The sequence below is a fragment of the Atractosteus spatula genome, chromosome 2 (genome assembly GCF_055471065.1).
Source record: "Atractosteus spatula isolate fAtrSpa1 chromosome 2, fAtrSpa1.hap1, whole genome shotgun sequence".
Classification (NCBI taxonomy): domain Eukaryota; kingdom Metazoa; phylum Chordata; class Actinopteri; order Semionotiformes; family Lepisosteidae; genus Atractosteus; species Atractosteus spatula.
In genome coordinates, this window is record NC_142707.1 from 12,842,490 (window position 1) to 12,856,820 (window position 14,331).

Below are 14,331 nucleotides of genomic sequence, written 5' to 3' on the forward strand. Positions count from 1 at the left end.
CACACCCAGACGGCCAGCCAGGCCCGTGTGGCAGTGTGCGCTGTGGTGCGGGGGCCACTGGAGGAGTTTCCAGGCTGGTGTGGCTGGGCTGGGCTCTCTAGTAACTCAGTCAGTGCCAGTGAGGGGTGCCTGCTCAGGGCTCAGGGCTCAGGGCCCAGGCCCTCATCCAGCTGTCTGTGCGAAGGAAGGCATGTTCAACAACATGGCTGGGCAGCTTGTTCTGGGTTTTAAATGCACTTCCACACAGCTCTGCTGGAACGAGCCGGAGACCTGTGGCTAGGACTCTGCCAGTACTGGCATACAGCTGGCACAACACTTTCAGGCCGGGGGGGGGGTGCCCGGGTCTTTTTTTTGGCCGTGATGCAAGAGACGAGCTCCTCCTGTGAGGCACTGTGGAGCGTCCAGCGTGCCACACGATGAATGCGCACGCAGGTGGAGGGGCAAGTCGGTCTGTGGTACACCTGTGGGTCACCTGTACCCAGGATTTCATCTGGTGGGCCTCAGGACCCTAGTGTCCTGAAGTCACGTAGAGCTGGTGAGTGGCAGCACCTGTCATATGACCCGGCAGGCTTCCAGGACTTCAGCAGGGGTCCCCAATCCCAGCTCAGGATAAGCACAGCTACCATGTAGCACTTCTTATGGGTCGCCCCAAAATCCTTCATTTCTAAAGCCTTTTAAGCACTAATCCAAGTGAATCTATCCTGCTTGTATCAGGAAGGGATAGCTGTGGCCCCGGTTGTACACGGGGTGCTGGTACTTTCACTTTTAATAGATGAAAGAATGGTGAGTCGGTGACGCCTGCTGCCTCACTGTGTTCGATTCCAGACTGGGGTGCCTTTTGTGTGGTGCTTGCATGTTTAAACCTGCTCCCCACTGGGTCTTTCTCAGGATGTGCCGAGTTCCTCACAAAGACAAGCCAGATACAGAAGTCCCTGGAGCGGACTAGCATCCCCACTGGAGTGTGATCCCCACCTGTGCCCTCCTGCCCCGTCCCTTACCAGCTGTCAGCAGACATCTCATAATGGATCGGCCAGATGATCTCTAAACTTCTTAACTGGGCAAATCACCTGCTGTGCTGGGCAAATTCGATTGTTCCAAATGTGTGGAAATAATTGCGATGAGGGTGACCTGTTGGAACTGCTGATCTGTGGCTCTCCAGGACTAGGGTTGGCCAACCTCATGTAAGGGCTTCATTCTAAATGTGTGGGTCCTCATTCTGCCCGTGCAGTACAGGAGCTGCTGCCATGATCCGAGTCTTCAATTATTGACAATTCTAAATTCAGTGGACTGCAGACATAGACTGCAAATATGAAGAAAAACAAGGGACAATGGGCAGCAGTGTCACCTGGGAGGGAAGGTCAGGATTTCAGGTTTCAGCATGAATCAAATCACTCCGCTTCAGTCCAGCCCAAGGCACGTTGTCTAGTGCAATTCAGCCAGTTGTTGTCTAGTGCTACCCAAGAAAGTGAGTCCATTCCAGCTCTCATACATACTTGACCAGTACAGCCCACCTCAAGTCTAGGCCAGCACAAGCTAGCAGAATTCAGCCCACCTCCGGACAGTTCAAAACCTGGCCTAAAAGTGGACAGCACAATACTCCAGGCATAGTCCTGTGCAATCTTCCTGAAAGAGCACCCAGCATCGTGCAACACATCTCAATTAAATAATAAAAAAAGTTTATTATTGCATCCGCTTACAGAAAAAAAAAATGATGTGCACTTCTTTTCCTCACTCATGTCTTATCTTTAAGCAAAGGTGGACAACGCAGTCGGCTGGAAAAAGCTGTCCAAACGCAGAAGCAGAGAGCACACTCAGCAGACACCCAAGGAACATTCTACACATCAAAATCTTTTTACACACACACACAGCGAAGCTCCATGTTTCCCCAAGAAGACCAAAAAATGGGGGAGAAGGAAGACTGGGGCCGAAACGTTAGCCCACGGGACCAGAAGTCCCTCCTTTTGGCTCTTCTATTTCCAAACTGATCAGGCAAAGCAGTGCTGGGAAGGGCGACGTCACCGGCGCGGTCCACAAAGGGGGGTGTACATAAAATGAACTGAATTGTGAACCGTCGCGTCGTCACAGTTTCAGAATCACACAGAGGCGAAGGTCAAGGGGCTGGGCACTGTGGCCATGCCAGTACCCCCAACACCAGAAACACCCAGACCTGGCAAAGCGCAAACAGAGTCCACTGCTGCCAGGGAGGTCAGCCTGAGACTGGACGTCCTGCAAGAGGATTACGCCTCCTGTCCCCAGAGGAGAGGAGAGCTAGAACCCACTTCTTTCTGACTGACACTTCCTTCTGGGGGTGGAGACTCTGACCAGCTCCCTTATGGAGCATGGGCTTCATTTCTTTAAGCTTGGTTTTTATTTCTCTGACCTGCCATTCTGTTCATTAGAGGAACACAGTCCACAGGAATAAAAAGTGCTACAAAAGGTATTCATACTTATTATTGCTGTTCTTCACAAGTTACTACAGTTCACTTGCATCACAGAGGATACTGGTTGCCATGGCATTGGCTGGGGGTTGCCATGACGATATCAGAGGGTACCAGAGTATGCAGGGATATTGGGAGCAAAACTCTTCCCACAGAAAAGCAGAGTGCCTGCGGCTGCAGAGCCACAGGGGTGGGCAGAGTGGAGCGGAGTGGAGCAGTGTGAGGCAGAAAAGGGAGTGAAGGCAGAGGAGAGAGAGAGGGAGGAGTGGAACGATGCTGGGGAGGGGGAGGGCTGTGCGAGGAGGGGAGGGGCTCCGAGGGGTGGTCACATGGAGGTGGGCCCCTCTGACGCGCACTGGAGCTGCCTCTGAATCAAAGAGCGCAGGGCCGTGTACCTGGAGAGAGACAGACACAGAGAGTGGGCGCTTAACAGCGCTTTATCGTTTCTGCTGTGCACTGGTAGTCACGTGAATGTGCGGTGACACACTGAATTTCTCCTCGTGGACGAGCAGTGGACTGTCCAGCTGATTGTTCAGTGTGTGTCATTTATCACACTGTTGCTATTAATGTCCAGGTGCAGTTGTGGGTCTTTATTGCCTCTTGCTTTGCTTAGTTGTGAATTGAGAAGATGGAAGAGAGAAAGAAGACGATTTTTCTTGCAGTTTGTTTCTCTGGCTTGTCATTCTGCTTAATTACTTTCTCCAGAGTAAACCCAAACTCTAACCTGCCGACCATTTGCAATTGTCGGAGCAGGTACTGCATGTTGTTGGTTAGGGCCTCTTCCTTCCACGCCATGTGAGCCTGCTGTGAGGCGTATGAGTGACTGGCTAGTGGATCGAAGATTTGCTTTAACGCTTCTGAATGAGGCTCAGTTAGGGCTTCAGGAAGCAGGACATGCAGTTTTTGCAACAAGAGCTCCATCTGGTGGACAGCTGTGGTACCACACCTGGTCACTCAGTCCTGGTGGAACAGTGCAGTATTCTGCTCTTTTTACTACACTGCAACGCTACGCTCCTGTGGCGTTCGATGCCACCCAGACTGTAATCTACTTACTTAGTCTTCAGTTTCTGCACCTCCCGATCCTCCTCCTCCTGCAGCTTGGCGATGAAACTGCGCAGCACTGGCATCTCGAACTTAATGTACTGAGCCACCTGGGAGAGGGAGAGGAGAGGGGTGAGAGACTGTCCCATCTGGAGGGCGCTCTGTGACCCCGCAGCGTGTGGACTCACGTCGTAGGTGACCTCCTCGCCCAGGTCCTTCTCCATCAGGAAGATCTTGCTGACCTGCTCGCAGGGGCCCTGCAGGACGCGCACAGCCAGAGGGTGGTCTGTAGACTTCAGCTCCTGCCGCTCTGGAGCAAGCAGAGGGGGCAAGACACTGAGACTCGCCAGCCCAGACCCTGAACCCCACACACCTCCCGAGACCCCGAACCCCACACACCCCCCGAGACCCCGAACCCCACACACCTCCCGAGACCCCGAACCCCACACACCTCCCGAGACACTGAACCCCACACACCCCCCGAGACACTGAACCCCACACACCCCCCGAGACCCCGAAGCCCACACACCCCCCGAGACCCCGAAGCCCACACACCCCCCGAGACACTGACCCCTACTGCTCCTCAGACACTGAACCCCAAACACCCCCGGGACCCTGACCCTTAAAAAACCCTATCAAAAACCCAGACACACACGCTGACACACACACGCTGACACACACACCCCAAGGCACACCAAGGTGATGACTGAGGGCGGTGACTGTGCTCTTACCCCCGCTGGTGTGCACCAGGTACAGTGAGAACTCGTCAGGGGAATTCTCGATCTGCAGGAGGGAGACACAGAGAGGGGCTTGTGGCAGGCTGGTCTCTGAAGGGGCCGTTGATAGCAGCAGACTCGCCACTAGAGGCCACAAAAACTTCGAACACTTGTATATTTCACCACTTGTCAGGTCATTCATCATATGAATGGTGACGGTAGGTTACATACTTGCACATGGGTGTTAATCAGGGATGTGTTTTAGGAGTGTTTGGGATTTGGGAAGCAGTCAGTATAAAGTGCTAAGACCTAGTAATAGAGAGAGGGCTTCTCCTCTTGAGGGCAGGACCTGATATTAATTATATGGTAAGGTCTGTGACACCACACAGTGTAGAACATGTGCAATTTCATTTGCTAAGATCCCTGGGGCTATCTTTTTTAAGGGCAGGGGGGGTCTCCCACAGTTTCATATAATCTGCACTGGATCAGACCAGCCATGCGCCCACTTGTCAGAGTAAGGAACATGCAGGCTCCACACAGACATGATCCAAGATGGAAAAGTACTGTAGGCCGGATTCTCTCCTCTCCGTTAGCAGCAGGCTCTTATTCCCGTCAGCTTGGAGCTTGCAAATGAAATAGTTTGCAGGGAGCGGCTCAGAGCTCAGGACTGAGCTCCAGGGAAGAGCACGTCCACTGAATTCTCTGGTAATGAGCAATCAGTGAAGTCAGTGGCATTCAGCGCGTTTCCTAACGATGTTGTGGAATCATGCTAATCAGGAAAAGGAATAACCACAGGACTGCCGACAGTGGTGAATATCCTACGCAGGGAGCAGTCTGTGAGGAGACTCCTGGTAGGCAGCGCAGAGCTCAGTGGATTGATCTTACCTTGAACTTGTTGAGGAGCAGCCTTAGGATCTGCGGCGTCGTCATGGTGCTGTTGATCCGCACGTTGGTCACGGAGCCAAACGCGGGTGTGAAGACAGACGTCTGTGGGAGAGAGCAGCCTGGGGTGAACTTGGGTTCGACAAGGTCCTCACTTGTGTGACAAAACTCATATTATATTCAATTCCTTTGTCTTGCAATCTCTTTAGAACCATAACTACTGCTACTGCTTTGAAGCCAAATTCCCCGTTCCCGTTTTCCCCGCCTGTGGAATGAACAAATACTTTCTGTGGTGCTCCCAGTAAACGTGGGGATGGCAGTGACTCTGGGTCTGCGCTCATGTGTGAGGGGGAGGGGCAGCCTCTGGACATTGCAAGGAGCTGAAAGGTGATTGGTTGTCCAGGTGGAGGGTGAGGAGCCTGTCTATCCCCAGTCCAGCCAATCAGGTTTTGGCCCCTAGCCAGCTCCCCAGTACCACCCAGCTGTAACGCCTGCTGGCATCTCTTGGCAGGGCAAGCCGGCTTTGCTCTTTCAATGAAAGCCAAAAAGGCCCCTATCTAACCACAGCCCACTCCAGCCCAGCACCCCCTGCTTGTGCACACGTGTGTGTGACGAGCCCGTTGCTGTGGAGACCAGCCCTGCCTTGTGGTTGTAGTAGTGGCCGTTGATGGAGAACCGGTGGCATCTGAGTCGCCGCTGGTCGCTGGGCGTCCGTCTCTTCCCTCTGCGCCACACCCCTGCGTCGCTCTTCGTCCGGAGCAGCTGGGGGGAGTCCTCCTGGTCTTCGTCACCTGGGCGACAACGGACAGGAGGGGGTTGGGAGAGCAGGAATGGTGGAGGCGAGGGCAGCTTGAAACGTTAACCGGAATTATTAGTTAGCAGAATAAATTAGTAGTAGCCACTGATGCAACAATCTCATCCAGCTGTTTCTCGGCAAACTGACCTCAACAAACAGGGGTGGGCAGCTTGTTCCACACCCCCACCACTCTTTGTGTAAATAAATGCCTCCTGTGTGGATTGGAGGACTAATTCAGCTTCTTCTTGGGGTAGCTACTTCAATAACATGGCTGGGTATTGAAACTCCCACCACCACTTGGACTTAAGAACGATACTGTGGGGAAGAACTAGGGCCTTGATTTTATTAATTCAAGTCAGTTCAATTCAAGGTGCTTAACTGGCATCACCAATGAGTAAAATCAGTGTTGCCAAAGCAAAACAAGCACAATTAACATAAAACATTCCTGGGAGACAGGCTCACTGTTTCGCAGGCTGTGACAGGAGATCACATACTGGGCTGCCAGTTCAACTGAGTTCCCTCCTCCCTCTCCCAGTAGGATTGGGAGCTGTATTAACTGTTAGTTTAAACCCACTATGTGACCAAGGGAAAACTTAAATCTGCTCTGTATACAATCTGAGGTGACACAACCACAGGATGTACACTTGCGACAGACTCCTCTCCACGCAGTGCCCTCTCATGTCACTCCACGGTGCTGCCCGTTCGATACAGAGCCACGGGGCTGCTCTTCCGTTTCGTGTGCCAATCCCCCCCCGAGAACAGCCTCCCAGAAAGAGAAGGATTGTGTGTTTCAGCGCTACCGGAGCTCGACGTCCCTCTTCTCATGATGTCTGATTAGAACGACAGGGAGCGGACTTCCCCATCCTCCGGCCCAGCCCCAGCCTCCCTCCCCTCTTCTTCCCCCCTGCCCCCTCTGCCTCCCTCTCCCCCAAGACCCCCTCTGTCCGTCCGCGCCGCCCTCTCTTTCGGCTTTCTTCCTCCACCCCCTGGACCCCACTCCACTCGCCCCCCTCATCCTCCACCACAGTCCTACCTGCCTCGCCCTCCTCCTTCATCACGGCGCTGCCGTCTGATTGGTCATCGGCTTCGGTCACCTGGATGGCCGGCGGGGCCAGCTGGGAGCCCTCTTTGCTGAACACAGAGAGGAGGGGGGAGCGAGGAGAGAGAGAAGGAGAAAACTGCATTCATCTGTACTGGAACGGGCGATGGGACACTTCCTCGCTGTATTCTAAACAGGAAACTGGTAGGACAGTTAAACGGAAGGAAGTAACATGGTCTGCGAGAGATTCGCAAAACGCATCCTTATTGTTTTCAATTTTACAGTCATCACCTTTTGATACAATCAACAGATTTGAAGCTTGGAGCTACAGTACAAACCCCACGATCGGAGGCACTCAGTTCCTCTCGGAGCAGAGGCTCCAGGAGACCACAGGAGGGCGCTATGTCACCGTGCCACAGAGGGGAGCCCTGGCCGAACAGCCCCGCCCAGCCAGCTGCGCCCCCTCCTGGGCAATTCGAATCACAGCCTCCACACAGAGACATGACTCGGGCTCAAACCCGAGATCCCAGAGCTCAACTGGGGACCCATTATTTTACTTGTGTAAACCCTCCTAATTTTGGAAGAGAATTGTTCAATCAACTCAGCCTACAGCTACAGCCCCCAGACCCCTGTCAGAGTCACTCAGCCTGCGTCTCACTCCAAGCTGCACACATAGGGCCTTACAAGAGGGCATGCCTCTCACTGACCATGCTGCACACTGACGTCCCCAGCCTGAGGATACCCCTGTGCTGACAGGCTTGCAGCAAGTGAGACAGACTGTATTTTTAGATACGTGTTGGTCAGGATAGCTGAGATCTAGCCATTTTTTTAATATAAAAACACATGTGATTATCACTTAGTCCTGTGAGTGCGTAGGAACAGACAGGATCCAGATGAGAAGTAAACTGAATCCTCACCCGGCGCATTCGGCCAGCTTCCCACTTTTGCATTTTATCCTGATCGGCAGTGTACATACTCCCAAAGTCAAAGGACCAAGGAGGAGGAGGAGGAGTCCCGGGTTCGAGCCTCACCTCTGAGCATCCAGAGTGCAGCCTGAGTGCCAGGAGGTGGAGGAGGGGGGCGGTCTGATTCGCTCGTTGTCGTCCTGCATCTGCAGCCTGATTGGCCGGCGGAGACCCCAGGAGATGTTGAGCAGCCCCTCCACTATGAGCTCGCCTTCCTCCTGCCCACGGACACACAACACGGTGAGGGGCGTTACTCCTGGAGGGACTGTCATTCCCAGCGCCCGCCACTAGAGGGCACCAAACAGGGCCTCACGGACGAGGAACGAGGTCACCTGGGTGTCAGGTCACTGTATTATTGAATAAGGTCCAGCACACATTCTCACATGGGCTTAATGTGGGAGATCATCGGCTGAGGTAGTGGAGTCTGTGTGTTTAAGGGTGTTTCAGAGAGCGGTGGGGAGTGTTGTAGAGCTTCAGGGAAAGAATCTGGATGCCTGGAGTATTTTTTTTGTAGTGAAACTGAGGGATGACGGTAGCCACTCTCTCCAGAACCGTTTTTTGGTTATTATTTGGATGAAGAGAGGAACGTTCTCTTTCTTCTAAACAATCAGTTTTTTTCTTCTTTCAAATGAAAGCTAGGAAACATCCTAGACTGTGTTTTGTGGGTGAAAGTTCTCTGAGCCGCGCTACCAGAAAGGGTTAAATAACAACGCACAGCGACAACTCACAACGCACAAGGAAGCTACAACAAAAATGATTTGTTGTGCTTCTGTCCGCAGGTTTTGCTTCTCTCCCAAACAGGAGAGGATCCCAAGTCATCGTAAGGCTCTCTTGTGTATTAGAAAGATATTACAGTACCTGTAGGGAGTGGGAGCACTCGATCTGGTGTGCATTTCACCAGTACTGCTCTCTCTCAATGGGTACGGGCCTGCAGTGCACACTGGGAGGGAGCAGGGTGCCTGTGTGTGGGGGGTACTCATGCAGAAGTGCACACAGACACACGCGGAGTAATTGCCCCCTGCCAAACCACAGGGCATGATTAATTATAGAAGAGGCCCAGTGAAGGAAAAACCGAGCCACACCTGATGCCAGCAGCAGATGTTACAGATGACATGTTTAGCCTGAGACAGAGTGATGAAGGGTGTCTAGGCAACTGGTTATATCTGAGAGGGAGAGAGGCTGTGTGGGCTAGTGGTTAGAGCTGAGACACTGGGAGAGAGAGAGGGAGGCAGTGTGGGCTAGTGGTTAGAGCTGAGACACAGGGAGAGAGAGAGGGAGGCAGTGTGGGCTAGTGGTTAGAGCTGAGACACTGGGAGAGAGAGAGAGGGAGGCAGTGTGCGCTAGTGGTTAGAGCTGAGAGACTGGGAGAGAGAGAGGGAGAGGCAGTGTGGGCTAGTGGTTAGAGCTGAGACACTGGGAGAGAGAGAGGGAGGCAGTGTGGGCTAGTGGTTAGAGCTGAGACACTGGGAGAGAGAGAGAGGGAGGCAGTGTGGGCTAGTGGTTAGAGCTGAGACACTGGGAGAGAGAGAGGGAGGCAGTGTGGGCTAGTGGTTAGAGCTGAGACACTGGGAGAGAGAGAGGGAGGCAGTGTGGGCTAGTGGTTAGAGCTGAGGGACTGGGAGAGAGAGAGAGGGAGGCAGTGTGGGCTAGTGGTTAGAGCTGAGACACTGGGAGAGAGAGGGAGAGGCAGTGTGGGCTAGTGGTTAGAGCTGAGACACTGGGAGAGAGAGGGAGAGGCAGTGTGGGCTAGTGGTTAGAGCTGAGGGACTGGGAGAGAGAGAAAGGGAGGTAGTGTGGGCTAGTGGTTAGAGCTGAGACACTGGGAGAGAGAGGGAGAGGCAGTGTGGGCTAGTGGTTAGAGCTGAGACACTGGGAGAGAGAGAGGGAGGCAGTGTGGGCTAGTGGTTAGAGCTGAGACACTGGGAGAGAGAGAGAGGCAGTGTGGGCTAGTGGTTAGAGCTGAGACACTGGGAGAGAGAGAGGGAGGCAGTGTGGGCTAGTGGTTAGAGCTGAGACACTGGGAGAGAGAGGGAGAGGCAGTGTGGGCTAGTGGTTAGAGCTGAGACACTGGGAGAGAGAGAGAGAGAGGCAGTGTGGGCTAGTGGTTAGAGCTGAGACACTGGGAGAGAGAGAGAGAGAGGCAGTGTGGGCTAGTGGTTAGAGCTGAGACACTGGGAGAGAGAGAGGGAGAGGCAGTGTGGGCTAGTGGTTAGAGCTGAGACACTGGGAGAGTGAGAGGGAGAGGCAGTGTGGGCTAGTGGTTAGAGCTGAGGGACTGGGAGAGAGAGAGAGGGAGGCAGTGTGGGCTAGTGGTTAGAGCTGAGACACTGGGAGAGAGAGAGGGAGAGGCAGTGTGGGCTAGTGGTTAGAGCTGAGACACTGGGAGAGAGAGAGGGAGGCAGTGTGGGCTAGTGGTTAGAGCTGAGACACTGGGAGAGAGAGAGGGAGGCAGTGTGGGCTAGTGGTTAGAGCTGAGAGACTGGGAGAGAGAGAGGGAGGCAGTGTGGGCTAGTGGTTAGAGCTGAGAGACTGGGAGAGAGAGAGGGAGGCAGTGTGGGCTAGTGGTTAGAGCTGAGACACTGGGAGAGAGAGAGAGGGAGGCAGTGTGGGCTAGTGGTTAGAGCTGAGAGACTGGGAGAGAGAGAGGGAGGCAGTGTGGGCTAGTGGTTAGAGCTGAGACACTGGGAGAGAGGCAGTGTGGGCTAGTGGTTAGAGCTGAGTCATTGGGAGAGAGAGAGGGGCAGTGTGGGCTGGTGGTTAGAGCTGAGACACTGGGAGAGAGGCAGTGTGGGCTGGGAGAGAAGGAGAGGCAGGTAATAACTGAGAAAGAGGGGAAAGGGGGTAGTGTGACCAAGTGTTGAGAGGTGGAGACAAAGGGAAAACTGGAGCTCTGCCATTAGAACTAATTACGCTAATTAGCAACTGAACAGATGGCACAGCTCTTACCTCTCTGTGTCGCAGCTGTAGATTCTGTCCCTCATAGTAGAGATTGTAGGTTTTGAGGTGTGACAGCAGAGCACTCCTACAGACACAGGACAGACCATCAGCCCCAGCACCACAATGGGCAACATGCCAACTTCAGCCAAAGGCTGACCTCAAGGAGATCCAGCAGTCACAATAACGGGCGCCTGAGTAATGAGGGATTGAGAGCACACTGCTGCCAGCTCATGCTCCGCTGAGTGGAGGGTCATCACCACAAACCTGTGTCAAAACTACACTGAACTGTGCTGTGACCTCTTGCATTGAGATGTGTCACATGTGTGATCTGGTCTCTGTACAGCCGGAGGGCACTGTGTGTGTGTGTGTGGTACAGCGGGAGGGCTCTGTGTGTGTGTGTGTGGTTCAGCAGGAGGGCTCTGTGTGTGTGTGTGTGTGTGTGTGGTTCAGCTGGAGGGCTCTGTGTGTGTGTGTGTGGTACAGCGGGAGGGCTCTGTGTGTGTGTGTGTGGTACAGCGGGAGGGCTCTGTGTGTGTGTGTGTGGTACAGCGGGAGGGCTCTGTGTGTGTGTGTGTGGTACAGCGGGAGGGCTCTGTGTGTGTGTGTGGTACAGCGGGAGGGCTCTGTGTGTGTGTGTGTGGTTCAGCTGGAGGGCTCTGTGTGTGTGTGTGGTACAGCGGGAGGGCTCTGTGTGTGTGTGTGTGTGGTTCAGCGGGAGGGCTCTGTGTGTGTGTGTGTGGTTCAGCGGGAGGGCTCTGTGTGTGTGTGTGTGGTACAGCGGGAGGGCTCTGTGTGTGTGTGTGTGGTACAGCGGGAGGGCTCTGTGTGTGTGTGTGTGTGTGGTTCAGCTGGAGGGCTCTATGTGTGTGTGTGTGTGGTACAGCGGGAGGGCTCTGTGTGTGTGTGTGTGTGTGGTACAGCGGGAGGGCTCTGTGTGTGTGTGTGTGGTACAGCGGGAGGGCTCTGTGTGTGTGTGTGGTACAGCGGGAGGGCTCTGTGTGTGTGTGTGTGGTTCAGCGGGAGGGCTCTGTGTGTGTGTGTGTGTGGTTCAGCAGGAGGGCTCTGTGTGTGTGTGTGGTTCAGCTGGAGGGCTCTGTGTGTGTGTGTGGTACAGCGGGAGGGCTCTGTGTGTGTGTGTGGTACAGCGGGAGGGCTCTGTGTGTGCGTGTGTGGTACAGCGGGAGGGCACAGTGTGTGTGTGTGTGGTTCAGCTGGAGGGCACAGTGTGTGTGTGTGTGGTTCAGCTGGAGGGCTCTGTGTGTGTGTGTGTGGTACAGCGGGAGGGCTCTGTGTGTGTGTGTGGTTCAGCGGGAGGGCTCTGTGTGTGTGTGTGTGGTTCAGCGGGAGGGCTCTGTGTGTGTGTGTGGTTCAGCGGGAGGGCTCTGTGTGTGTGTGTGGTTCAGCGGGAGGGCTCTGTGTGTGTGTGTGTGTGTACAGCGGGAGGGCACTGTGTGTGTGTGTGTGTGGTACAGCGGGAGGGCTCTGTGTGTGTGTGTGTGGTACAGCGTGAGGGCTCTGTGTGTGTGTGTGTGGTACAGCGGGAGGGCTCTGTGTGTGTGTGTGGTTCAGCGGGAGGGCTCTGTGTGTGTGTGTGTGGTTCAGCGGGAGGGCTCTGTGTGTGTGTGTGTGTGTGTGTGTGTGGTACAGCGGGAGGGCTCTGTGTCTGTGTGTGTGTGTGTGTGTGTGTGTGTGTTCAGCCGGAGGGCTCTGTGTGTGTGTGTGTGTGTGTGTGTTCAGCTGGAGGGCTCTGTGTGTGTGTGTGGTTCAGCTGGAGGGCTCTGTGTGTGTGTGTGTGGTACAGCGGGAGGGCTCTGTGTGTGTGTGTGTGGTACAGCGGGAGGGCTCTGTGTGTGTGTGTGGTACAGCGGGAGGGCTCTGTGTGTGTGTGTGTGGTACAGCGGGAGGGCACTGTGTGTGTGTGTGTGGTTCAGCGGGAGGGCTCTGTGTGTGTGTGTGTGTGTGTGTGTGTGTGGTACAGCGGGAGGGCTCTGTGTGTGTGTGTGTGGTACAGCCGGAGGGCACTGTGTGTGTGTGTGTGGTACAGCCGGAGGGCACTGTGTGTGTGTGTGTGTGTGTGTGGTTCAGCGGGAGGGCTCTGTGTGTGTGTGGTTCAGCTGGAGGGCTCTGTGTGTGTGTGTGTGTGTGTGTGTGTGTGTGTGTGTGGTACAGCGGGAGGGCTCTGTGTGTGTGTGTGTGGTACAGCTGGAGGGCTCTGTGTGTGTGTGTGTGGTTCAGCGGGAGGGCTCTGTGTGTGTGTGTGGTTCAGCGGGAGGGCTCTGTGTGTGTGTGTGTGTGTGGTACAGCGGGAGGGCTCTGTGTGTGTGTGTGGTTCAGCTGGAGGGCTCTGTGTGTGTGTGTGTGTGGTACAGCGGGAGGGCTCTGTGTGTGTGTGTGTGTGTGGTTCAGCGGGAGGGCTCTGTGTGTGTGTGTGGTTCAGCTGGAGGGCTCTGTGTGTGTGTGTGGTTCAGCGGGAGGGCTCTGTGTGTGTGTGTGTGGTTCAGCGGGAGGGCTCTGTGTGTGTGTGTGGTTCAGCGGGAGGGCTCTGTGTGTGTGTGTGTGGTTCAGCGGGAGGGCTCTGTGTGTGTGTGTGTGGTTCAGCGGGAGGGCTCTGTGTGTGTGTGTGTGTGTGGTTCAGCTGGAGGGCTCTGTGTGTGTGTGTGGTACAGCGGGAGGGCTCTGTGTGTGTGTGGTACAGCGGGAGGGCTCTGTGTGTGTGTGTGTGTGTGGTACAGCGGGAGGGCTCTGTGTGTGTGTGTGGTACAGCGGGAGGGCTCTGTGTGTGTGTGTGTGGTTCAGCGGGAGGGCTCTGTGTGTGTGTGTGTGTGGTACAGCGGGAGGGCTCTGTGTGTGTGTGTGTGGTACAGCGGGAGGGCTCTGTGTGTGTGTGTGTGTGGTTCAGCTGGAGGGCTCTGTGTGTGTGTGTGTGGTACAGCGGGAGGGCTCTGTGTGTGTGTGTGTGTGGTACAGCGGGAGGGCTCTGTGTGTGTGTGTGTGGTACAGCGGGAGGGCTCTGTGTGTGTGTGTGGTACAGCGGGAGGGCTCTGTGTGTGTGTGTGTGGTTCAGCGGGAGGGCTCTGTGTGTGTGTGTGTGGTACAGCGGGATGGCTCTGTGTGTGTGTGTGGTTCAGCAGGATGGCTCTGTGTGTGTGTGTGGTACAGCGGGAGGGCTCTGTGTGTGCGTGTGTGGTACAGCGGGAGGGCTCTGTGTGTGTGTGTGTGGTACAGCGGGAGGGCACTGTGTGTGTGTGTGTGGTTCAGCTGGAGGGCACTGTGTGTGTGTGTGTGGTTCAGCGGGAGGGCTCTGTGTGTGTGTGTGTGGTACAGCGGGAGGGCTCTGTGTGTGTGTGTGTGGTACAGCGGGAGGGCTCTGTGTGTGTGTGTGTGGTTCAGCGGGAGGGCTCTGTGTGTGTGTGTGTGGTTCAGCGGGAGGGCTCTGTGTGTGTGTGTGTGTGGTTCAGCGGGAGGGCTCTGTGTGTGTGGTTCAGCTGGAGGGCTCTGTGTGTGTGTGTGGTTCAGC

General features: G+C 54.9%; 1 protein-coding gene across 5 annotated transcripts in view; it reads right to left on the reverse strand.

Moving 5' to 3' along the window:
* Window positions 1-1,659: 1,659 nt before the first annotated feature.
* Window positions 1,660-14,331, reverse strand: part of rassf2a (Ras association domain family member 2a) — a 30,902-nt gene continuing 18,230 nt past the window's right edge. For all 5 annotated transcript variants that reach the window (XM_088906863.1, XM_088906880.1, XM_088906871.1 and 2 more), the window contains exons 3-11: window positions 10,824-10,899; window positions 7,944-8,095; window positions 6,907-7,004; window positions 5,720-5,868; window positions 5,081-5,182; window positions 4,211-4,262; window positions 3,668-3,789; window positions 3,492-3,589; window positions 1,660-2,833 (exon numbers count right to left, since the gene is read on the reverse strand). In XM_088906863.1, coding sequence (XP_088762989.1) covers window positions 2,764-2,833; window positions 3,492-3,589; window positions 3,668-3,789; window positions 4,211-4,262; window positions 5,081-5,182; window positions 5,720-5,868; window positions 6,907-7,004; window positions 7,944-8,095; window positions 10,824-10,899 — 919 coding nt within the window. In that variant the 3' untranslated portion in view covers window positions 1,660-2,763. The remainder of the gene's footprint in view (window positions 2,834-3,491; window positions 3,590-3,667; window positions 3,790-4,210; window positions 4,263-5,080; window positions 5,183-5,719; window positions 5,869-6,906; window positions 7,005-7,943; window positions 8,096-10,823; window positions 10,900-14,331) is intronic.